A 25,771-nucleotide genomic window follows, 5' to 3' on the forward strand; every position below is an offset into this window, starting at 1 on the left:
GACAATCAGCCTACTAGACAGGGTCTATAATGCACCGGTACATGGCAAGGCTTGCTGACAATCAGCCTACTAGGCAGGGTCTATAATGCACCGGTACGTGGCAAGGCTTGCTGACAATCAGCCTACTAGACAGGGTCTATAATGCACCGGTACGTGGCAAGGCTTGCTGACAATCAGCCTACTAGGCAGGGTCTATAATGCACTGGTACATGGCAAGGCTTGCTGACAATCAGCCTACTAGGCAAGGTCTATAATGCACCGGTACATGGCAAGGCTTGCTGACAATCAGCCTACTAGGCAAGGTCTATAATGCACCGGTACGTGGCAAGGCTTGCTGACAATCAGCCTACTAGGCAAGGTCTATAATGCACCGGTACGTGGCAAGGCTTGCTGACAATCAGCCTACTAGGCAAGGTCTATAATGCACCGGTACGTGGCAAAGCTTGCTGACAATCAGCCTACTAGGCAGGGTCTATAATGCACCGGTATATGGCAAGGCTTGCCAGATTCGGAAGACCCTTTGTAGGTCCTATGGCAAGTCGTGTACAGCATCCGGGGGCTGTGATATCTGTTTAGTGTGTAAACCAACGTGTATGAGGTTTCCTTGTTGTGGCTTGAAAATGCGAGCTATGAACCTTACATGTATAAGTATAGAAAACTTAACAACGTGATTTAAAATAATCCACATATTCAATGTCTGCGTATAACTTAGCACTCGCAGAGCAGATTTACATTTATGCTTTGCTTGTTTGCTTTTGCGCTGCAGATAGAGGGGATTTGCACTACCACTTTTATACATTTTGTTACGAGGTCCTGACTACAAATGTGTTTATGCATCTTCACACAAGAAAACAGCCTCTGATTGTGAAATCATAAAAATAGAACGCGGTAAAAGAAACATGCCATTGTGGAACCATCACAATAGAATTACAGTCCATCAATAAAAGCAGCACATCATCCGCACAATAGAACAAAGACTAAAAGATAAAGAAAAAGCTATTTGGTGACATAATCACAATAAAATACTGTTTACAAATATAGCCAAAAACATTTGTGACATCCACACAATAGAATACAGACAAGGAATAAAAATCAAACACTACTATGTAATAATCACAAAGTTTTAGGACCAACATCAGAAGATGTATATTAAGCAGAGTAAACTTTCATAAATTAAAAAGTTAATTTAATAAATGATAATGAGAAAGAACACAATGAAGAAGATTTACCAGAGTTAAGGCTTTGCTGAAAGCCAGCTCCTGTGCAATATGCCTCAATTACTTTGAGAATTTGTGCATCTTCTTCCAAGGCTACAGTGCCTGCAAGGGTAAGCAGATTATTAAAGGTCTATACATGTGGAACTGAAATGGTAACACTTTAAAAACTTTTTGATGCTGTCTACATTCTGATTTCTTCTAAATAATTATCTTTAAATTCATTAGTCCTCATAAGGAGCAAAGTTCGCTCCTTCTCAGGCAGCTAGGGAAGCCTAAATATAACAGGGCCCAGCAATAGACCACAGCTTTAGGAGGAATATAGAAACTATATTTCACAGTCTGAATATGGACCACAACTTCAGGGTTGACACCGGGCTTCCCATCAAAATCGTACAGCTTCATATATGTCAACTAGTCATGACTCGAGCAAGCACTACCATGATCGGGTACTTGGTACTGGTTAAGAGCAGTTGGATGCTCGGATGACACGACTCCAACTCCAGAGTCCTATGTATGGAACACTATGCCTGGACTAACCATGGGTGTCCTGACATGAACTAATAACTCGTTGGCATTAGTGATGAGTGAGCACTACCATGCTCGGATACTCTGTACTGGTTAAGAGCAGTTGGATGCTCAGATGACACGACTCCAACTCCCGAGTCCCAAATATGGAACACCCTGCCTCGACTAACCATGGGTGTCCTGACATGATGAACTAATAACTCGGCATTATGTTTGTGTTCTTAAGTTGTATTCCAATAAATAGATTTTATGTTCTATCTAAATATCTTGATTATTGTATCATAAAAATAATTAAATGTCTGATGTTCACATTGTACCACAATACAGTTTTCACTTAAATATAAGCATTATAGTAAACTAGAAGGTGGCCCGATTCTACGCATCGGGTATTCTAGAATTTACGTATTGTGTAGTTCATGTATGATTTTTGTTATATATATATATATATATTTATATATATATAGATGTTGTTGTGTGTAGTTACCAAGTGTTTGTGTAGGCGCTGTACATGTTCTGGGTGTTGTCTGGGTGTGACGGGGGGTGAGAGCGGTGTTGTATGTGTGTTGCGTGTGTTGCGTTGTTTGTGGAGCGCTGTGTGTCTGTAGCGTTGTGTGTGTGTTGCGCGGTTTGTGTGTGTGTGGTGTGTTTTGGGGGGAGGTATGTTTTGTGCAATGTGTGTGTTGTGCGGTATGTGCGTATATTTGTGTGTGCCGCGGTGTTTGTGTGTTGGGTGTTGTGTGTGTGCAGCGTTGTCTGTGTGTGTGGGTGTCTGTGTAGGGCAGTTGTTTGTGGTTCCCAGTGTGTGTGTGTGTGGTGTGTGGTGTGTTGTGCAGTGCGCGCGTGTGTGTGTGTGTGTGTGTGTGTGTGTGTGCGCATCAGCCTCTCTTCTCTCAGCCTACCTCTCCCAGCCTCCCTCCTCCCAGCCTCCCTCAGCATCAGCCTCCCTCTCCCAGCCTCCCCAAGCATCAGCCTCCACCAGCATCAGCCTCTCTCCTTCCAGCCTCCCCCAGCATCAGCCTCCGCCAGCATCAGCCTCTCTCCTTCCAGCCTCCTCCAGCATCAGCCTCCCTCTCCCAGCCTTCCCCAGGATCAGCCTCTCTCCTCCCAGCCTCCGTCCTCCCAGCCTTCCCCAGCATCAGCTTTCCCCTCCCAGCCTCCCTCAGCATCAGCCTTCCCCAGCATCAGCCTCTCTCCTCCCAGCCTCAGCCTCTCTCCTTCCAGCCTCCCCCAGCATCAGCCTCTCTCCTTCCAGCCTCCCTCAGCATCAGCCTCCCCTTCCCAGCCTTCCCCAGGATCAGCCTCTCTCCTCCCAGCCTCCTTCCTCCCAGCCTCCCCCTCCCAGCCTCCCTCAGCATCAACCTTCCGCTCCCAGTCTCCCCCAGCATCAGCCTCCCCAAGCATCAGCCTCCACCAGCATCAGCCTCTCTCCTTCCAGCCTCCCCCAGCATCAGCCTCTCTCCTTCCAGCCTCCCTCAGCATCAGCCTCCCGTTCCCAGCCTTCCCCAGGATCAGCCTCTCTCCTCCCAGCCTCCTTCCTCCCAGCCTCCCTCAGCATCAGCCTTCCCCTCCCAGTCTCCCCCAGCATCAGCCTCCCCAAGCATCAGCCTCCACCAGCATTAGCCTCTCTCCTTCCAGCCTCCCCCAGCATCAGCCTCCCCAAGCATCAGCCTCCACCAGCATCAGCCTCCCTCGTCCCAGCCTCCCCCAGCATCAGCCTCCCCCTCCCAGCCTCCCCCAGCATCAGCCTCTCTCCTCCCAGCATCAGCCTCTCTCATCCCAGCATCAGCCTCTCTCCTCCCAGCATCAGCCTCTCCTCTCTGTCCCCAGCATCAGCCTCTCTCCTCCCAGCCTTCCCCAGCATCAGCCTCTCTCTTCCCAGCCTCCCCCAGCATCAGCCTCCCCCAGCATCAGCCTCTCTTCTTCCAGCCTCCCCCAGCATCAGCCTCTCTCCTTCCAGCCTCCCCCAGCATCAGCCTCCCTCTCCCAGCCTTCCCCAGGATCAGCCTCTCTCCTCCCAGCCTCCGTCCTCCCAGCCTTCCCCAGCATCAGCTTTCCCCTCCCAGCCTCCCTCAGCATCAGCCTTCCCCAGCATCAGCCTCTCCCCTCCCAGCCTCAGCCTCTCTCCTTCCAGCCTCCCCCAGCATCAGCCTCTCTCCTTCCAGCCTCCCTCAGCATCAGCCTCCCCTTCCCAGCCTTCCCCAGGATCAGCCTCTCTCCTCCCAGCCTCCTTCCTCCCAGCCTCCCCCTCCCAGCCTCCTTCAGCATCAGCCTTCCCCTCCCAGTCTCCCCCAGCATCAGCCTCCCCCTCCCAGCCTTCCCCATGATCAGCCTCTCTGCTCCCAGCCTCCTCCAGCACGCCGTGCTCCTCTGCCGACACTCACACACCCGATCGCATCCACTCACACACACCCGATCGCATCCACTCACACACACCCGATCGCATCCACTCACACACACCCGATCGCATCCACTCACACACACCCGATCGCATCCACTCACACACACCCGATCGCATCCACTCACACACCCCCGATCGCATCCACTCACACACACCCGATCGCATCCACTCACACACCCCCGATCGCATCCACTCACACACACCCGATCGCATCCACTCACACACCCCCGATCGCATCCACTCACACACACAGACACTGACGATATCGCACATACGCGCTCACACTCACAACATCCGGAGATACCACATGCCTCTGGCCATGTGATCCTCCGTCAGGTCCTGGAAGGTCACAACAGCACAGTATCGAGGCCGAGAAGCAAGCGATATCGCCGGATGCTGTAAGTATGTGAATGCGATGTGAGGTGTGTGTGAGGTGTGTGTGAGGTGTGTGTGAGGTGTGTGTGAGAGTGAGTGTGATCTGATGTGTGTGTATGTTTTCTTCCGCCGCAGCAGCAGGACCTTGATGCGCTTGTAACCATGCGAGCATGGTTACCAACGTATCCACACCACTCCCGTGCGAGCGGAGGCCGGGGGGGGTAAGGTTGGCTGGGGGAGTACAGTACTCACCTCGGTGACAGCCGTGTCAGTTCGGGGAATGTGCGGGGGGGGGGGGGGTGGTGGGGGGGGGGGGAAGTACAGTACTCACCTCGGTGACAGCCGTGTCAGTTCGGGGAATGCGCGGGGGGAGGGAGGGGGCGGGGCCAGAGCTAGCGTGCATTGCGTGAGGGGGGCGGGGCGTGGCCAAATTGCCAATGCCTGCAGGGTGCCGGGGCGAGAGGCCAATCTGTGGGGGGGCGGAGCCTGGGCGAGCGGCTGGCCAATCCGTGTGGGGGCGCAGCCTGGGCGAGCGGCCAATCGGTGTGGGGGGGCGGGACCATGGCGAGCCCAGCGGCCAATCAGCTTTGTGTCACCGTAAGGACACAATTTTGGAGCATGACAGACAGACAGACAGACAGACAGAATAAGGCAATTATATATATAGATGTTATTATTTAGTAGTGATGAGCGAGTATGCTTGTTACTACTCTGTACTCGCACGAGTATCACTGTACTCGGGCTACTCGGCGAGGACCGAGTAATCTCGCGATACTCGTGCTGTACTCGTGGTCTTCATGTTGGCGCTCTTTTTAGAGCCAGCCCTTATGCAGGGATTGGCTGGAAGACCACTGCAATGCCACAGCCCTGTTACTTGTGGAATTGCAGTGATTGGCCGGCCCTCACAGAATGACCGTGCCTTTAGCCCGACACTTCCCCGCTCGGCTACGGCCCCTCCCGCACTCCACTCCGCGTGTATATATATATGCACGCTTACACACACACGCACGTTTTTTTTTTTAATTTACAGTTTTATGGTTTCTACATGCTGCCGGGGGTCATTTCAGAATAATACTCGGGTCTCCCATAGGATAACATTGGGCTCGGTGCTCGGGCCGAGTACACGAGTATCTTGGGATGCTCGGCCCGAGCCTCAAGCACCCGAGCTTTTTAGTACTCGCTCATCACTATTATTTAGTAAAATATTCAGCACATTCTGCATTGCACTACTGTCAACCATAATATCAATAAATATCAGAACCATTGTCTTGTAGTATCAAAAAGAGCACATTTATTGCACATAATTTCAGACAAATGGAAAAATTACATATAGTAGAAAAAAGAGAAACATGATTGCAGGAAAGATAGTCCCAGAAAAGCATTCCCAGGTAGGAGGACACCTGCCCAGTTGATAATATAACACACTGGGTAAGCAGTGCCCTGAGATTAACATAGGAGGAACAGTTTCCTCATAGAGGTATATCTAAATAAGACAGAGCTGCTTACCCATTAAAGTAAAGTGCAAGGTGCTAGATCAGTGTCAGGGCAGAAGTCCAAATAACAATAAGAGAAGCCCCAACGCGTTTCGCTGCGTTGCTTCTTCGGGGGGCGATGTGTACACCTTGCACTTTACTTTAGCAGCTCTTTCTTATTTAGATATACCTCTATGAGGAAACTGTTCCTCCTATGTTAATCTCAGGGCACTGCTTACCCAGTGTGTTATATTATTAACTGGGCAGGTGTCCTCCTACCTGGGAATGCTTTTCTGGGACTATCTTTCCTGCAATCATGTTTCTCTTTTTTCTACTATATGTAATTTTTCCATTTGTCTGAAATTATGTGCAATAAATGTGCTCTTTTTGATACTACAAGACAATGGTTCTGATATTTATTGATATTATGGTTGGCCCTTTAGTACTCCTTTTCCTCTTTTCATTTATGCTATTTTGGAGTGGCCTAAATTTACTACATTGTATTCCATCTGTTACTCAGAAATTTTTGATTATAATTGCACTACTGTCCCCAATTTATTATATATTTTAGGAGTCGGAGTATTTTATACCGACTACGACTCCACCAAAATGAGCTCCGACTCCGACTCCAGAGCCCTGCAATTTTTAGTCATGAAAATAAAGAAAACTCTTTGAATGAGGAGGTGTGTCCAAACTTTTGGTCTGTACTAATATATATATATATATATATATATATATATATATATATATATATATATATATATATATATATATATATATATTGGATTGTAGATTTCAGAAGTATTTCGGAGAGGTGTTCTGTTAGTAGAGCTTTGTAGCAGATCACCTTAAAAAGTAAAACTTTATTTTTGCACACTGTTAAAAATGTTCTCTCCATGCATAATCATAAAATGTAGCTGAAAACTACTTGCTAAGGCTACTTTCACACTTGCGTTGAACGGTATCCGTTGCATTGCGTTGTGTAACGGATGCAACGGATGTGTTGCATATAGTGACACAACGGATGCAACGGATGCTGCAAAACAACGCAATTCGTTTTGATTTTTTTTTTTTTTTTTCCCGGTTTTACCAGCGGCAGACTATAGTGAACGATCAGCTGATCGTTCCCTGCAGCCGGCCGCTGGGTGATCAGCTGATCGCTCCCAGTAGCCGGCCGCCGGGTGATCAGCTGATTGCTCCCAGTAGCCGGCCGCCGGGTGATCAGCTGATCGCTCCCGGCTGCCGGGTGATCAGCTGATCGCTCCCTGCAGCCGGCTGCCGGGTGATCAGCTGATCGCTCCCGGCCGCCGGGTGATCAGCTGATCGCTCCCGGCCGCCGGGTGATCAGCTGATCGCTCCCTGCAGCCGGCCGCCGGGTGATCAGCTGATCGCTCCCTGCAGCCGGCCGCCGGGTGATCAGCTGATCGCTCCCGGCCGCCGGGTGATCAGCTGATCGCTCCCTGCAGCCGGCCGCCGGGTGATCAGCTGATCGCTCCCTGCAGCCGGCCGCCGGGTGATCAGCTGATCGCTCCCGGCCGCCGGGTGATCAGCTGATCGCTCCCTGCAGCCGGCCGCCGGGTGATCAGCTGATCGCTCCCTGCAGCCGGCTGCCGGGTGATCAGCTGATCGCTCCCGGCCGCCGGGTGATCAGCTGATCCTCCCTGCAGCCGGCCGCCGGGTGATCAGCTGATCGCTGTCACTTGCCGGCGCCCGGGCATGCCGGCGGGCGGTCGCTCAGCTGAGCGCTGTGACTTGCCGGCGGCCGGGCATGCTGGTGGCCGGTCATTCAGCTGAGCGCTGTCGCTTGCCGACGGCCGGGCGCTCAGCTGAACGTTCGGCCACCGCGAGCCAAAATAAAGTTTGATTTAAAAAAAAAAAAAAAAAAAAAAAAGAGCATGCGCAGTGAAATCCAGAGGATTCCGCTGCTCAAAATAACGTTACATGCTGCGTTCCTCCCGCTGGGCGGAAGCAACGGAGCGTCGCCCAGTGGAAGCAACGCAGCTCCTTTTGGTACAATCCGTCAACCATACAAGTCTATGGGAAACAGCGGAATCCGTTAACGGATTCCGCTGTTTCCCAAAAGGGCGGATTGTAACGGAAGGAAAATAACGCAAGTGTGAAAGTACCCTAAGGGAAAAACAACAAACACAGTAAGTGCAGCGTACTTTTCCTAAAGGCAGACTCATCATCAGACGCTTTCCTTTCAGGCTTTCGCTTTGGAAGAAATTTCTTGACGTTTTTGGGGCTTTTGCTGGATTCCTGCAAGAAAATGTTTTAAGAGTTTGAACACAGACACTTGAACTTATGTCACTGACTGAATAAGAAGAGTGTAAAGCGCTAAAACACAGAACAAAAGTGCATAATCTGACAAGCTCAACGATGCTTTAAGCCTTAAGGACGTTGCTTGTAACAGGCGAGCAGCTTCACTATGTCTGGAAATTATGGAAACAGTTCAGAGGGTTTGTCAGGTTTTATGTAAATATCCCTTAATCGTGTATAATGGTTTTACCATTTTCTCAGCATACTTTGTGCTTCAAATTCTCACCAGTTTTAAGAATTCAGTTAATGAAACATTCTTTTATACATCCAGAGAGGCTTAAAATCTGTAGAGATCTAGACCTCATCAGGCATAAAGAGGAGAGGGTGCAGAAGTAGCAATTGCATCCGGATCGTAGTGCAACATTTTGCGCTGTGGCCCCCGGAGATTTAAAGGGAATCTGTCAGCAGGTTTTTGCTATGCAAACTGAGAGCAACATGACGTAGGTGCAGAAACCCCAATTCTGGCGATGTATAACTTACTTGGCTGCTTGTTCCAGTTTCAATAAAATCAGTGTTTTATCAGGAGGAGATTATCACTACAGGACTAGCTGTCTGGTGCCATATAGTCCACCTGCTCTGTGTAACTCCGCCTCCAGCACTGATTGGCAGCTTTCAGACATTGCACAGAAGGTAGCCAATCAGTGATGTGGGTGGGGTTATACAGCGATAGTCATGCAGAAAGCTAGTAGATCTGCAGAAAAGAAAACAGGGATTTTATTAAAATGACAGCAAGCAGCTCAGTAAGCGACATCGCTGGAATCAGGGTCTCTGACCCTACATCATGCTGCTCTCAGATAGGTTAGGAAAAACCTGGCTAAAGATTCCCTTTAAATTACACCTGTTTCCCACAATCGGGAAGTATCTTTTAATTGTATTCAGCCTGACCAGTCCTCAGAGAAGAAAACAGTCTGGACTTGGTTGACCTCCATTGACATATTGGAGCAAACTGCTAGAACTGGTTAGAGGTTTGTGGTGTTTGCAGGCAGCAAACCGACTTGACAAATGGTGGTAAATGAGAAAAAAAGTCATCCATTGTCATTATAGTAGAATTAAGCCTTAATTACATAAAACCTGGAAAGGAATCCCTTTACCTCCCCACAACCACACATTTGCAACATACAGTATATTATAACAACACATGAAAGCTTGGCAGAGCATAAACTGCACAAAGGCATTATGGACATGTGGAATCCCATCAACCAAGAATGACCAAAGACGCAAAGAAATAGAAATCCTGTATAGTACAGCTGTAAGTAGCAATTCCTAATACAATATTGTATAATAAATTATTAAACATTTTGACTAGAACTACAATTTTGTTGACCTATCCTTGAGATAAATCACCATCACTAGTGATGAGCGGGCACTACCATGCTCGGGTGCTCGGTACTCGTATCTAGTGATGAGCGGGCACTACCATGCTCGGATGTTCGGTACTCATAACTAGTGATGAGCGGGCACTACCATGCTCGGGTACTCAGTACTCATAACTAGTGATGAGCAAGCACTACCATGCTCAGGTGCTCAGTACTCGTAACTAGTGATTAGCGGGCACTATCATGCTCGGGTGCTCAGTACTCGTAACTAGTGATGAGCAGGCACTACCATGCTCGGGTGCTTGGTACTCGTAACTAGTGATGAGCAGGCACTACCATGCTCGGGGGCTCAATACTCGTATCTAGTGATGAGCGGGCACTACCATGCTCGGGTACTCAGTACTCATAACTAGTGATGAGCGGGCACTACCATGCTCAGGTGCTTGGTACTCGTAACTAGTGATGAGCGGGCACTACCATGCTCAGGTGCTTGGTACTCGTAACTAGTGATGAGCGGGCACTACCATGCTCGGGTGCTTGGTACTCGTAACTAGTGATGAGTGGGCACTACCATGCTTAGGTGCTTGGTACTCGTAACTAGTGATGAGCGAGCACTACCATGCTCGGGTGCTTGGTACTCGTAACTAGTGATGAGCGGGCACTACCATGCTCGGGTGCTCGGTACTGGTAACTAGTGATGAGCAGGCACTACCATGCTCGGGGGCTCAGTACTCGTATATAGTGATGAGCGGGCACTACGATGCTCGGGTGCTCGGTACTGGTAACTAATGATGAGCGGGCACTACCATGCTCAGGTGCTCTGTATTCGTAATGGGCAGTTGAATGGTCGGATGGGCGCAACTCGAGTACCTGAGTATGTGACGCCCTGGGCAAGCCAGGGGTCACAGGTAATGACACCACCACACCCTACACCCCGGATAGGTACACCAAAGCTAAACCAGAAACCCTTGTTGCCTTCCTCCAGGGGCTGATGTCCACACCAGGGGGTGGGCCAGGCGGTTGGCTCCGCCCACCGAGGAGTTCACAGCCCTGGAGGCGGGAAAACCAGGCAGAGGAGTTAGAGATGAGAGTAGTCTGAGTTGAGGTTAGAGTGAAGTGGTAGAGGAGCAAGTGAGAGGAGTTGAAGTGAAGGAGAAAGTGACAGTTTGGAAAGCCTGAAGTCGGTCCGGGTGTGTGCCTGGACTGAGACAGCAAGGTTGGCGGACGGCGGTGACCGTCTGCAGGAGAAGCTGATCAGAGGTTGCCGAAAGGACCGTGGACGGGTGGTGGCCCGGCGGTACTGGACCGGTATACGAAGAGAAGCCAGCACCATTGGCAGGGGCCTTTCGGATCCCGGCAAGGCTAGGAGTCGCCGTGAATTTGCCAACTCAGTCAGTGAAGGGGACCTCCGGGTCTCCCAGCAACTAAGTCCCGATTGAAGGCAACAGTCCAACCTTAGGAGAGAGACACCGCCACCGCCAAGGCACCAGTTTCTCAGGGCCAGCGCCTGCGGGCACAGAGGGGCTCCTCCGGCCCATATCCAAGTCGGGGAGCGGGTTACCGGTGGGAACCCATCGCTACCAACATTACACTAGGTGCAGGGACAGAGACCGTCACCGCCAACTACCGGGGAAAAGCAACAGCAGCCGTCCGTGGGAACCGTCTTTCCAGCCGTGTGTTTTACCGAGAACTGTGTCAACGTCTCAGGCTGAGTGAGTACCACCGTGCCGTACGGCACAGCGCTGCCCCCGCGACCCTGCACCTCACCAGGCCCCGCACCCGGTCTGCCATCCACCCCTACCCCATCACCGGGCCCCGGGACAACCAACCCCCTACCCACGGAGGGGAGAAATAACAACAAAGCTGCTCCCTGTCACCGCTCCCGGGATCCCCATACAGAGCAGCGGTGGTGTCCACACAATCACCACAACCGTGGGTGGCGTCACGGACAATAAATCCCCAAAACCAAAATCCTTTTCACTCACGGGCGAGGTGCGCCACTCGAGTCCCCGGGATCCGGCCCATCGCTCGAGCCACCGAGCAGCAGAGGCCGCAGCAGCAGCGGCAGCCGACCCGAGCAGTGGGAGAGCGCAGCGTCCCCTCCTCCGCCCGCGACAAGTATAATAAAAGTCACTGGGGAACACGAGTATTTTTCTGGAAGATTTCCCAAAAAAATGTTTGGAGTTCTCAATTAACTTCCATTATACTCTAGTTGCGCCCATCCGACCATTCAACTGCCCATTACGAGTACAGAGCACCTGAGCATGGTAGTGCTCACTCATCACTAGTTACGAGCACTGAGCACCTGAGCATGGTAGTGCTCACTCATCACTAGTTACGAGTACTGAGCACCTGAGCATGGTAGTGCTCGCTCATCACTAGTTACGAGTATTGAGCACCTAGCATGGTAGTGCTCACTCATCACTAGTTACGAGCACTGAGCACCTGAGCATGGTAGTGCTCGCTCATCACTAGTTACGAGTACCGAGCACCCGAGCATGGTAGTGCCCGCTCATCACTAGTTACGAGTATTGAGCACCTAGCATGGTAGTGCTCACTCATCACTAGTTACGAGTACCGGGCACCCGAGCATGGTAGTGCCCGCTCATCACTAGTTACGAGTATTGAGCACCTAGCATGGTAGTGCTCACTCATCACTAGTTACGAGCACTGAGCACCTGAGCATGGTAGTGCCCGGTCATCACTAGTTACAAGTACCGAGCACCCGAGCATGGTAGTGCCTGCTCATCACTAGTTATGAGTACTGAGCATCCGAGCATTGTAGTGCCTGCTCATCACTAGTTACGAGTACCGAGCACCCGAGCATGGCAGTGCTTGCTCATCACTAGTTACGAGTACAGAGCACCCGAGCATGGCAGTGCTCGCTCATCACTAGTTACGAGTACAGAGCACCCGAGCATGGCAGTGCTCACTCATCACTAGTTACGAGTACAGAGCACCCGAGCATGGCAGTGCTCGCTCATCACTAGTTACGAGTACAGAGCACCCGAGCATGGCAGTGCTCACTCATCACTAGTTACGAGTACCGAGCACCCGAGCATGGCAGTGCTCACTCATCACTAGTTACGAGTACAGAGCACCCGAGCATGGCAGTGCTCACTCATCACTAGTTACGAGTACCGAGCACCCGAGCATGGCAGTGCTTGCTCATCACTAGTTACGAGTACAGAGCACCCGAGCATGGCAGTGCTCACTCATCACTAGTTACGAGTACCGAGCACCCGAGCATGGCAGTGCTTGCTCATCACTAGTTACGAGTACAGAGCACCCGAGCATGGCAGTGCTCGCTCATCACTAGTTACGAGTACTGAGCACCCGAGCATGGTAGTGCCCGCTCATCATTACTCATCAATATTAGATCGGTGTGGTCCAATATCCAACATCCCCACTGATCATCTGTTTCCAGGTCTTATGGCTGAAGTCACAGTGTGCCACAGCACCATACAGCTCTGGTATACCGGCTCATTCACTCTATTTCTATTTTCCGAGGGATATAAGAGCATAAGAGAGTATAGTCAGGGTTTCAGGTGTCAAATTCCCACAAAGTTGATATTAGATATTAATGAAGTAAAGTACTCTACAGATAGGTGGAAAATATAGTGGACAATTCATTTAAGAGAAATGCTCCTTAGTATTGTCTTTGGAAGAAATAAGTCATGTGCCAGTCCTTTATATTGACCACACATGTATTATACATATAAATGAGATCTCCTCTGAGACGTCTGTTTTTCTAACGTAAACATATCTAACATTTCCAACCTCTCATCATATGGGCGGCCTCCATTCCTTGTAGTAGTCTAGTTGCCGCCTTTGAACTGACTCTAACTTCTGAATGTCCTTTTTATAATGTGGAGCCCAAAACTGGATCCCATATTCCAGATGTGGCCTTACAAGTGATTTATAGAGGGGTAACAATACGTTGGGATCCCGGGATCTAATCTCTCTTTTTATACAACATAAATGCAAAAAGACTTTTTTTCAATAGGGATTCAGTAACTTGGACTGCCCCTTTTTAATTAAAAGATATCCCCTTGTAAAATTAAAATAAGATAAACTCCCGAGACTCACCTGACATTTTTATGCCACATGTACCTTGCAGCTAATTAGTGGCCGTTATTGAGCTGCTGCGCTCTTACTATTTCCACTTCTCCAAGGGAATTGAGTGCACTGATGCCGCACCCAAAAGTGGCCGCAGAATGGCTGCGGGACTCATATGGTATAACTATGTCATGCAAGCCCCAGACTATTCAATACGGACATTATTGAAACAGCGCTAATGCAGGAGGTATGTAGATACTTTTTTTATTTTACTAGAGGAGTACTAATGTTAAAAAGGGGTTGTCCATTTTGACCCTTTTAGCATTTTGTTTCCTGCCTTTTTAAGCCCTTCCATCCACTGATTTCACTAAAAAAACACATGGCACAAAAATGCACCAAAAACACATGCGTTTTTTGGTGTATTTTTCTGCCACAAGGTGCAGTTTTTGGTGCAGAAAATTTCTGCAACAAAAAACTCAAGCCTTATTCTTCAGTCTACTATGTCCCATGATACGTAGCGGTTGCAAAAGCAAAACAGTCCATCAGTATTATGCTGTGTTCACACGTCCAGTAATCATCCATTAAAATGGATCCAGCAGCGATCTGTTAGCAAAAAAGTTCTGCAGACACATTTTTGTCCATTTCTAAAAAACTGATTTTAGATGGATCCGTTTTTTTAACGTTGAAGTCTATGGAAAACAAGTCCATTAATAGCCATCCATTTTTCTTTCATCTGAAAAGGATCTGTGTTTTTGCTTACTGGAGTAGTTTCAAAGGGAAGATAATGGGCGGCTATTTAACGGATATGTTTTACATAGTCTTCAAAGTTAAAAAAACAAAAACTGATCCATCCTAAATTAGATTTTTATTTATTTTTTTTAAAAAAAAAAACAGGCAAAAAAAGTTTTGCTTGCAGAACCTTTTTGCCAAGGGATTACTTAGCTTGATCCACTTTAATGGATGATTACTGGACATATGAACTAAGTCTTAAAAAGGGAACCTGTCACCAGATTTGGCGACTATAAACTGCGGTCACCACCAGTGAGCGCTTATATACAGCATTCTAGAATGCTGTATATAACAGCCCAGGCCGCTGAGTAGCACGTAAAAATCATCTTTTATTATACTGCCCTAAGGGCCGGTCTGGTCCGATGGGTGTCGCGGCTCTCCAGTCCGATGGGTGTTGCTGCTCTCTCTTTGGCGCCTTCTCTCTGCGGCGATCACTGTCCTCCTTCTAACCAGCCCAGTGTGGATGACATGTTCTACCGCGTCACCCATACAGGCCGGCATTGCTATCCTACACAAGCGCAGTTTGGATTTGCCCTGCACAGGGTAGATCAAAGTACTCTAATGCTCAGGCGCGAGAAAAGGTTAAAGACCACCCGCAAATGTGTGCTACAGTGCCTACAAGTAGTATTCAACCCCCTGCAGATTTAGCAGGTTTGATAAGATGCAAATAAGTTAGAGCCTGCAAACTTCAAACAAGAGCAGGATTTATTAACAGATGCATAAATCTTACAAACCAACAAGTTATGTTGCTCAGTTAAATTTTAATAAATTTTCAACATAAAAGTGTGGGTCAATTATTATTCAACCCCTAGGTTTAATATTTTGTGGAATAACCCTTGTTTGCAATTACAGCTAATAATTGTCTTTTATAAGACCTGATCAGGCCGGCACAGGTCTCTGGAGTTATCTTGGCCCACTCCTCCATGCATATCTTCTCCAAGTTATCTAGGTTCTTTGGGTGTCTCATGTGGACTTTAATCTTGAGCTCCTTAAACAAGTTTTCAATTGGGTTAAGGTCAGGAGACTGACTAGGCCACTGCAACACCTTGATTTTTTCCCTCTTGAACCAGGCCTTGGTTTGCTTGGCTGTGTGCTTTGGGTCGTTGTCTTGTTGGAAGATGAAATGACAACCCATCTTAAGATCCTTGATGGAGGAGCGGAGGTGCTTGGCCAAAATCTCCAGGTAGGCCGTGCTATCCATCTTCCCATGGATGCGGACCAGATGGCCAGGCCCCTTGGATGAGAAACAGCCCCACAGCATGATGCTGCCACCACCATGCTTGACTGTAGGGATGGTATTCTTGGGGTCGTATGCAGTGCCATCCAGTCTCCAAACGTCACGTGTGTGGTTGGCACCAAAGATCTCGATCTTGGTCTCATCAGACCAGAGAACCTTGAACCAGTCTGTCTCAGAGTCCTCCAAGTGATCATGAGCAAACTGTAGACGAGTCTTGACATGACGCTTTGAAAGTAAAGGTACCTTACGGGCTCGTCTGGAACGGAGACCATTGCGGTAGAGTACGTTACTTATGGTATTGACTGAAACCAATGTCCCCACTGCCATGAGATCTTCCCGGAGCTCTTTCCTTGTTGTCCTTGGGTTAGCCTTGACTCTTCGGACAAGCCTGGCCTCGGCACGGGTGGAAACTTTCAAAGGCTGTCCAGGCCGTGGAAGGCTAACAGTAGTTCCATAAGCCTTCCACTTCCGGATGATGCTCCCAACAGTGGAGACAGGTAGGCCCAACTCCTTGGAAAGGGTTTTGTACCCCTTGCCAGCCTTGTGACCCTCCACGATCTTGTCTCTGATGGCCTTGGAATGCTCCTTTGTCTTTCCCATGTTGACCAATTTATGAGTGCTGTTCACAAGTTTGGGGAGGGTCTTAATTAGTCAGAAAAGGCTGGAAAAAGAGATAATTAATCCAAACATGTGAAGCTCATTGTTCTTTGTGCCTGAAATACTTCTTAATACTTTAGGGGAACCAAACAGAATTCTTGTGGTTTGAGGGGTTGAATAATAAATGACACTCTGAATAAACTTTTCACAATTTAAAAAAAAAAATAAAAAAGAAATAACATTCTTTTTTGCTGCAGTGCATTTCACACTTCCAGGCTGATCTACAGTCCAAATGTCACAATGCCAAGTTAATTCTGAATGTGTAAACCTGCTAAATCTGCAGGGGGTTGAATACTACTTGTAGGCACTGTACAATACTTTGATTTGCTCTCAGCAGGACAAATCACTGTGCGCCTGCGCAGGACCTCAATACCGGCCTGTGTGGATGATGTAGGACTTTTCATCCATGCTAGGCTGGGAAGAAGGAGGACAGCAATCGCAGCAGAGAGGAGGCACTGGACCGGAGAGTAGCAACACCCATCGGACCAGAGAGCAGTGACACCCATCGGACCAGATAAGAGTGACACCCATCGGACCGCCCCTCAGGTGAGTATAATAAAAGTGTGTTAAGTTTTTAAGTTCTACACAGCGGCCTGGGCTCCTATACAGTGTGTCCACCCATATCCTGTCCAGCGCCATTAACTTGAGAACGGCGGCAGCTATAGGCATTGAAGTGGTGTCTAGGTATAGTAAAGTAGCCATGTGCTACGCAATGAAACCACCTATATAGCGTCACCTGGTGGAATACAACGGAGTTAGCATTTTTATCTCGAAAACGGAACGAGATAGAGATAAAAAATTAATTAATAAATTGTAGGGCATCATCAATTCAATACGAATCGACACCTTGCATACAGAAATGCTATGATATGAAACCCATGACCCCCCCCCCAAAACATTGAATGCTGGTCACGCATATGTCGCTTATTTAACTTTGATGCTCAAAGTGGCCCCCGTCAGCTGCAATGCACATCTGGACTCTGGACAGCATACTGTATCTTGCTGCACGCTGTGCAATATGGTAGGTGACACGTTTGCACAAGCATCTGTGATACGTCGTCGTAGGTCCTGCAATGTTGGTGGAGGGGTCGCATACATCTGCTGTTTGATGTGACCTCACAGAAAGAAGTCCAATGGGGTCAGGTCAGGTGATTGTGGAGGCCACTTCACGCAGCCACCATAGCCAATAACTTGTAGGAAGGTCTCCATGAGGTATCGCTTCACGTCCGCAGCCTTGTGAGTTTTACATGTTCTAATCATAGCATTTCTGTATGTAAGGTGTCAATTCGTATTGAATTGATGATGCCCTACAACTTTGTAATTCACTTTTTTTCTCTATCTCGCTCCGTTTTCGAGATAAAAATGCTAACTCCATTGTTTTCCACCAGGTGGCGCTATAGGTGGTTTCATTGCATAGCGCATGGATACTTTACTATACCTAGACACCACTTCCATGTCTATAGCTGCCGGCGTCTCAAGTTAATGTCGGTGGACTGGATATGGGTGGACACACTGTATACAGTATTCTGGAATGGTGTATATAAGATCCCACTGGTGGTGACCGCAGCTTATAGTCACCAAATCTGGTGACAAGTTCCCTTTAATGAGACCAAAATGCAAAAAAAGATTTTTAGCTAAAACAAATTTTAAAATATCTCCTTTTAGGTGTCCATATCCATTGTATAATCCCCTAAAATGTTTATTAGTGATTCCATGAAGGAGCTGTCCTTTATAGGTGAAAATAAAATGTATTATACTATTTATTACTAACCTATTTTATCTTGCTTGGCAGTTATGTTGTATGTAATTAATGCAATGAAAAAGTATTTGGCAGCGCATCAAAGTATGGGTGTAAATGCAAAGGTTTTTCACAGCTCAGGGCCGCACGATGTAGTGTCAGCACAACAATAACTTTCATGCGTTCTCTAGGTTACAAAACATTATGTGGGCTGCAAGGATTAAAAAAAGATTTTTAAATGTTCACCACTGTGACATTAATTGTAGTTTGGTTTATAGAATTATTTCCGCCATTAAAGGGAATTTGTCATCAGGTTTTTGCTCCCCATCTGAGAGGAGCATAATGTAGACACAGAGACCCTGATTCCGGCGATGTGTCACTTACTGAGCTGTTCGCTGTCATTTTGATAAAATCAATGTTTTACCTGCTGCAGATCTAGCAGTTATACAGAGCTCATGAATATGCTGGACTACCTGGCAGCACACCAAGTAGTCCTGTAATGATAATCTCTTGCTAAGTAATCAGTGATTTTATCAAAACTACAGTAAGCAGCAAGTGACACATCACTGGAATCAGAGTCCCTGTCTCTGCATTATGCTGCTCTCAGATTATACAAAAACCTGGTGACAGATTCCCTTTAATGGTGGTCCTTCACAGGCCAATTCTACTTTGCTGCAATAAATAGGCATTTCTTGCTATGACCAATAACAGAACAAAGTGGACAGAACTAAAGTCCTCCCATCTCCATATTGTCACGCTCCCTGGGCCACGGCACCGCTCGTCACGGCGCCGCACCTCACTCACTGACCCGGTCCCCGGGCGCTCTGACCACGGCCGCTGCTCCCGCTTCCCCTCCTCTGCGTCCTCAGTGCCCACTGCTCCCCGGTCCTGCCGTCCCGCTGCTGCCTGGGACTCTGCCTCCGGCTCTCCTGAGTCTTCTCCTCTGCATCCTGTGCTGATCTCTGGCTCCCGGGCCTCGCGCATGCACATTAGGGTGCAGGCACGCTCTCTCACCTTGTCTTAAAGGGCCAGCGTCTCTGAAACAGGATTTGACTGATAACAGGTACAGGGTATATAAGACTTCCTTTTCCATGTGGGCGGTGCCTGCTTATTGTGTACTAGTAGTTTTGTCTCTGGCGCTAGGTGTTCAGGTCCTTCTGTGTCTCATGCCTAGGTTAACCCTGTCTCTGCCCACAGATCCCGACTGCCAGTTTGAGTGTGCCCAGTCCTCCAGTTTCCCAGGAGATTCCCCGGTGACCGTCTGCGGTGGATCTCATCATCTTCTGCCCGCCTGTACCCGTCGTCAGTTCTGGACTCCATCCGGTATCATCAGTCTGCACCCTCACTAATCCCGGACTCCATCCGTTACCACCAGGCGGCACCTGTACCCGGTTCCACTCATCCATCCTGATCCCATTTACCATTGGACCAGCCTCCATTTCCTGCACAAACATCTTAAAGACGCTAACCGTAACCTTCTTGTGTCCCGGCTGCTGTGCATCTAGGCCCTCTGGGGCGGCCGCCAGACAGTCCCTGTATAGGGGTTCGCTCCTGGTAGTCTCCCTGGGGGAGTCTGGTGCACTCTCCCGTGGGTCCTCCTCTACACCGACCAGTACACATACTAAAGACTGGCTACAGCTACTAAAAGACAGCAACTAAGGTAGCAGCAACATTCTGGCTTTCGATCTTGTATTATACAATTCAAAATGGCTGCTTTATTGGCCGATAGATCCTATCATTGAGTTTATTTACTTTTGTTTTTTCTCAAATTGCCGTATTATAGACCAGAGATCACCATCCTTGTATCCACAGAACTCATTGATGGTAAATGGTTGGCTCATGGCCGCACAATCATTGGACTCAATTTTGTGAAAATGCACACAGCAAAATCTACGTTACGTTTTAGTACCTAAAACTGCATAAAAAGGTGATATTAGTGTTCCTGGTCTGGTTACATTTACCAGCATGGCCAGTAACCATAAAAATAAAGGATTTTAGCAGTTCTGGGGGCAACATCTACTGTCTTGGACTAAGGGGTACTTTGCACACTACGACATCACAAACCGATGCTGCGATGCCGAGTGCGATAGTCCCCGCCCCGTCGCAGCAGCTATATCTTGTGATTGCTGCTATAGCGAACATTATCGCTACGACAGCTTCACATGCACTCACCTGCCCTGCGACATCACTCTGGCCGGCGACCCGCCTCCTTCCTAAGGGAGCGGGTCGTGCAGCGTCACAGCAACGTCACACGGCAGGCGGCCAATAGAAGCGGCAGGGCGGAGATGAGCGGGACGTAAACATACCGCCCACCTTCTACCTTCCGCATAGCAGCCGGGACGCAGGTAAGGAGATGTTCCTCGCTCCTACGGCTTCACACACAGCGATGTGTGCTGCCTGCTGGAATGAGGAACATCATCGTACCGTCGCTGCTGCGAAATTATGGAAATGTCGGACCCTACACTGATCATACGGTAACGATGCTTTTGCGCTCGTTAATCGTATGTAAAAGGATTCACATACTGCGATGTCGGCAGCGACGCCGGATGTGCGTCACTTTCGATTTGACCCCACCGACATCGCACCTGCGATGTTGTAGTGTGCAAAGTACCCCTAACTCTAATACTGCTGCTATTTTATCAGAACGTATGGACAGTTAGGCCATGCTTGGGTAGTCTAAGATAGCCTAAACCAACCTGGGCAAAGTTATAGTAGGTGTAGGGATTGTGGTCACAGGGGGCCCCTAATGCCGAGGGAGGTGGGGGTTTGGAAACCTGTCCATTTTGTCCATATGAGAACACCAACACTATTAAAGTCCCTTGAAGGTTGAAGGTCCAGTCTTCCATATTGCATTGGCACCCATAAACGTCCAGTTATGGCCACTGGTCATCACTGACCTCACATACTGTAAATAGGGATGTAATCTTAAATTATAAGACTTGGAATATATTTGGCTTTTCTATCCATAAAGAAAAAACTTACACAGGTACAGACTGTCATGCGATGTGCAGCACCTGCTGGCACTGTGGAGTCAGATTCTGTTCACACTGCAGAGTCTGACAAGCAACCTGACTGAGGCTTCTGGAGTGTTCGGCCAGAGCCGGGCGTCGGCTGGTTCAGGTTCACTGGTCTTCAGCTTTGCAGGAGTTAATTACTGCAGACTGCTGTGTAAAACCTAAAAGCTCAGGTTGCTGATTGCCCTGTGCACATGTCACTACCCTATTGAAGGCATTGCCTCCTTCCAGGAGGTGCTGATGATAGCTTCAGTTTTTACTCCAGTGATCCCGATCTTGGTGCTTTTCCTGTGTATGGTGATCCGTGCTGCGCTTCCGAGTGGTGTGAGCGTTCCGCGGTTGTGTGTTACATCCCCTCTCTTTTTCATTGCTCCCTGGTAAATGGAAAATGGATCCATTAAGACCCGTTTCACACATCAGTGAAAAACACTGACGTTTTTCACTGGCGTGTAAAACATGCACATGTCCCTCCGTGTGCCGTGAATTACGGCACACGTGGTTTGTCTAAGTGCAATCCGGGCATCGTTCTCCGTGGCCCGTGATTGCACTTAGAGATTAACTCACCTGTGCGCGCTCCCGCTCTCCTTGGTGCTGAAGGCTCCCGCGGTGCAGCATCCGGCCGGCGCTGACCCCCGCCGCAGCTGCTTCCGGGTCGGCTGTGTCGTGCATCATGAATATGCGTGACAGTAATGAGCCGGCTCAGAAGCAACAAGCTGCACGGGCTGCAGAGGACATCACTGGAGCCGGGTGAGTAAAAATGATTTTTATTTTAAAAGCACGTTTTTTTCTGGCACGTGTTTCACGGACCACACCACTGTGTGGTCCGTGGGACATCAGTGATGCCAGAAAAAAATGGACATGTCTCTGTGCGGCAATCACGGACACGCGGGTACGCTGCACGGAGACATGGTCAGTGAAAAATCACTGACGTGTGAGCAGACCCATTCATTATAATGGGTCTGCGGATGTCAGTGATTCTGGTACGTTTAAAAAAAAGCACAAACATCCCAGAATCACTGACGTGTGAAACAGGCCTAACAGATTGCTATTTAGGGATCCTTTTTTCTTTCATTTGTAAAGGATCTGTTTTTTTCTTACTTGATCAGTTTCAAATGAAAGAGAAACAGCAATCTGTTAACTGACCGTTTTCCATAGACTCCAATGTAAAAATAAAAAAAAATAAAAAATGGATCCAGCTAAAATCGGTTATTTAAAAAAACAGAAAAAAAAAGTTCTGTCCGCACAACTTTTTTGCCATTGGATTGCTGCTGGATCCGTTCTAACCGATGATTACTGGACATTTGAGCTCAGCCTAACAAGTTCCCTTTAAATCTATCATAAGAGTCTACAGCAGACTGGAATGAAGCATACAATAAATCTCACCCAAATATCCATCTCGTTACAATATGTTATTCCGAATATACTGCTGATCCAGACAGAAATACAGACAGAAAAGGACTTCTGTGCAAGAACAATATAGGGGCCTTTTGCAGCACATGAACTCATAAAAATCCAAAAACATGCACCTGCTTTCGAGGAAGAAATGCCTGCCTGACCTCTTGGGTCCCTGTGCAGCTGCATAGGTTACACCAATGATATGTCCTATGATCCACTACAAAATCTGCATGATTTGGTGCCTATTTTGCCACTACCATTTTGCTATGAATTTTCTGCAACAAAATCAGTTACATTGCAACATACCCTTAAAGGGAACCTGTCACCAGATTTTTCATGTAAAACAAAAACTATCACCTTCAGCAGCCCCTGACTCCCCCTGTATTCCACCCAAATACCTTTGGAAAATCTCCCATGCTGTATGTAAAATCAGGATGGTCCGGTCCAATGGGCATCCTCGCTGTAGCATCTATCCTTCCTCTCCGCGCTGATAGCCATCCTCTTGTTATGATTGACATGGATGATGCCTCCTGTATTATCAACATCGCCAGGTGAAATCTTGCACCTGAGCAGAGGCATTGCTGACTTGCGCAGGCAGACTTTGTTGTGCCCTGCTGCGGGCACAGCCTAATACTTAACTGGAAAAACGGTGTGGTCTTTGCACAGGTGCTATATTTTGTCTCGCACCTGCCCTGTGCAGAGCCATCGCTGGCTTGCGCAGGCGCACTTTGCTCTGCCCTACTGCAAACAAAGTCTAATACATAAATGTGTGCGTATATGCAAAACGGCACGGGCTCTGCACAGGTGCTATATTTTGTCTCGCACCTGCCCTATGCAGAGCCAACACAGGCTCACATAGGCGCACTTTGCTCTGCCCTACTGTGGGAAGAGCCTAATACATAAATGCGTATAAGCAAAATGGTGAGATCTCTGTGCAGGTGCTATATTTCGCGCGGTGACGTGGATGACATCTTCCACGTCATCGACATAACTGAGCAAAATTTTGCGCCTGCGCAGAGACCTAACCACTTTGTGAATGCACATTTATGTAGTAGGCTCTGCCCGCAGTAGGGCGGAGCAAAGTGTGCCTGCGTCAGGTGGCAATGGCTCTGCACAGGGCAGGTGTGAGAAAAAATACAGCACCTGTGCAGTCCATCACCGGCTCGCGCAGGCACACTTTGCTCTGCCCTACTGCAGACAGAGCCTAAGGATACTTTCACACATCAGTTTTTTGGCATCAGGCACAATACGGCGTGTCCCTGATGCAACGGATCCGGCGCAGAATATGAAAAAACAGATGCGCCTGATCCTTTTTTATTGATGGTTCTGGTATACCTGATCCATCAATAAATGGATCCGGCGCATCAGTTTTTGCATCCGTTTCGTCCGTTTTTTTTTGCTGGATCCGTAAGTAAATTCAATTTAATTCAGTAAATTGGAGCATGCTCAGTTTACAAAAAAAGGATCCGGCGACCGCATCTGCTTTTTGCCACATTACGCCGGATCCGGCGTCCATAGGCTTCCATTATAAATCACGCCATATCGCGCCGGATCTGGCGCGAAGCGTTTTTTTGTCAGAGACAAAAAACGTTACAAGAGACATTCCATCCGACCGCCGCTTTAGCCTATTACGACGGATCCGGCAAAAGCCGGATGCAACGCAAGGCCATCAGGCACAATCCGGCACTAATACAAATCAATGGGGATAAAACGGATCTGGCGCCGGGTCCGTTTTATCCCGGATTGTGCCTGATGGAAAAAAAACTGATGTGTGAAAGTAGCCTAATCCATAAGTGCATATATGCAAAACGGCAAGGTCTCTGCACAGATGCTACATTTTGTCTTGCAACTGCCCTGCGCAGAGCTATCGCTGGCTGACGCAGGCACACTTTGCTCTGCCCTAATGTGGGCAGAGAATAATACATAAGTGCATAAGCACAAAATGTCTAGGTCTCTGCAGAGGCGCAATATTTCGCCCCATGACATGGATGACATTTTCTGCATCATCAACATACCAGGGCAAAGTTTTGCACCTGCGTAGAGAGCTAACCATTTTGCGCATGCGCACTTTTGTAGTAGGCTCTGCCTGCAGTAGGGCAGAGTAAAGCCTGCTTTACACGTTGCAATTTCGCATATGATATTGTATGCGATTTGCAAAGCCCCCATCGTATGTGTGGCACGTTCAATTTGTTGAACGTGCCGCACAAACGATTAATCCCCGTCACATGTACTTACCTTCCATACGACCTCGATGTGAGCGGCGAACATCCACTTCCTGGAGTGGGAGGGACGTTCGGCGTCACATCGACATCACGCGGCAGCCGGCCAATAGAAGCGGAGGGGCGGAGCTGAGCGGGACATAAACATCCCACCCACCTCCTTCCTTCCGCATTGTGGGCCGGGAGCCACAGGATGCAGGTAAGATCTGTTCATCGTTCCCGGGGTGTCACACACTGCAATGTGTGCTACCCCGGGTACGATGAACAATCTGACGTGCAATTCTAGAGAAAGGTACGATGTGTATGCGATGAACGTTTTACCGTTCAATCGCAATCGCACGTACCTGTCACACACTGCAATGTACCTTACGATGCCGGATGTGCGTCACGACGTGACCCCGCCGACACATTGTAAGATACATTGCAGCGTGTAAAGCGGGCTTCAAGTTCGCCTGCGTGAACTGATGATGGCTCTGCGCAAGATTTCAGCCGGCTATGTGGATGAAACAGAAGGTATAATCCACGTCAATCATAACAAGAGGACAGCTATAAGCGCGGAGAGGAGGATGAGTCAGGGATTTATATTCACTTAAAATTTTCACTTAAAAGGAAATGCTCTGAATCAATTGCAAGGACCACATTGGGATTGGCGGCTATTAAGACAGACAGAAGCGGAAAAACTAAAGGCGAGGGGAAGAAGCTTTTGATTGCAGCAAAACATTATGGTACTACCCTTACCTTTAAGATATAAGACATCCTCTAAAATAAATATGTAGAAAGAGAAAAGAATATATGTAAGAAGAGAGCAGTCGAAAATGACAGTAATATCTTAACCACTCATTCCAAGAAAAGTATGCAGTGCTCTGAAGAAACAGCTTTCCTGTGTGCGCTGCGGTGTGCCATTAAAGCGACTCAGCTATACATTGCTCAACCGTCTGTTCTGTTCTTCCAGGGTGTGCTCATCTGAGTGCAATGCTATAAAAGATAACTTCAGGTAACACTTACCAGTCATATAACATTACTAAGTCAAAAGGCATAAAA

General features: G+C 48.3%; 1 protein-coding gene across 3 annotated transcripts in view; it reads right to left on the reverse strand.

Moving 5' to 3' along the window:
* Positions 1-25,771, reverse strand: part of ARHGEF6 (Rac/Cdc42 guanine nucleotide exchange factor 6) — a 210,417-nt gene that overhangs the window by 11,525 nt on the left and 173,121 nt on the right. For 2 of the 3 annotated variants that reach the window (XM_075323760.1, XM_075323762.1), the window contains exons 17-19: positions 25,469-25,489; positions 8,153-8,246; positions 1,230-1,319 (exon numbers count right to left, since the gene is read on the reverse strand). In XM_075323760.1, the coding sequence (XP_075179875.1) occupies positions 1,230-1,319; positions 8,153-8,246; positions 25,469-25,489 (205 nt within the window). The remainder of the gene's footprint in view (positions 1-1,229; positions 1,320-8,152; positions 8,247-25,468; positions 25,490-25,771) is intronic. The other variant, XM_075323761.1, reaches the window with a different exon arrangement.

The sequence above is a fragment of the Anomaloglossus baeobatrachus genome, chromosome 9 (assembly GCF_048569485.1).
Source record: "Anomaloglossus baeobatrachus isolate aAnoBae1 chromosome 9, aAnoBae1.hap1, whole genome shotgun sequence".
NCBI classification, from domain to species: domain Eukaryota; kingdom Metazoa; phylum Chordata; class Amphibia; order Anura; family Aromobatidae; genus Anomaloglossus; species Anomaloglossus baeobatrachus.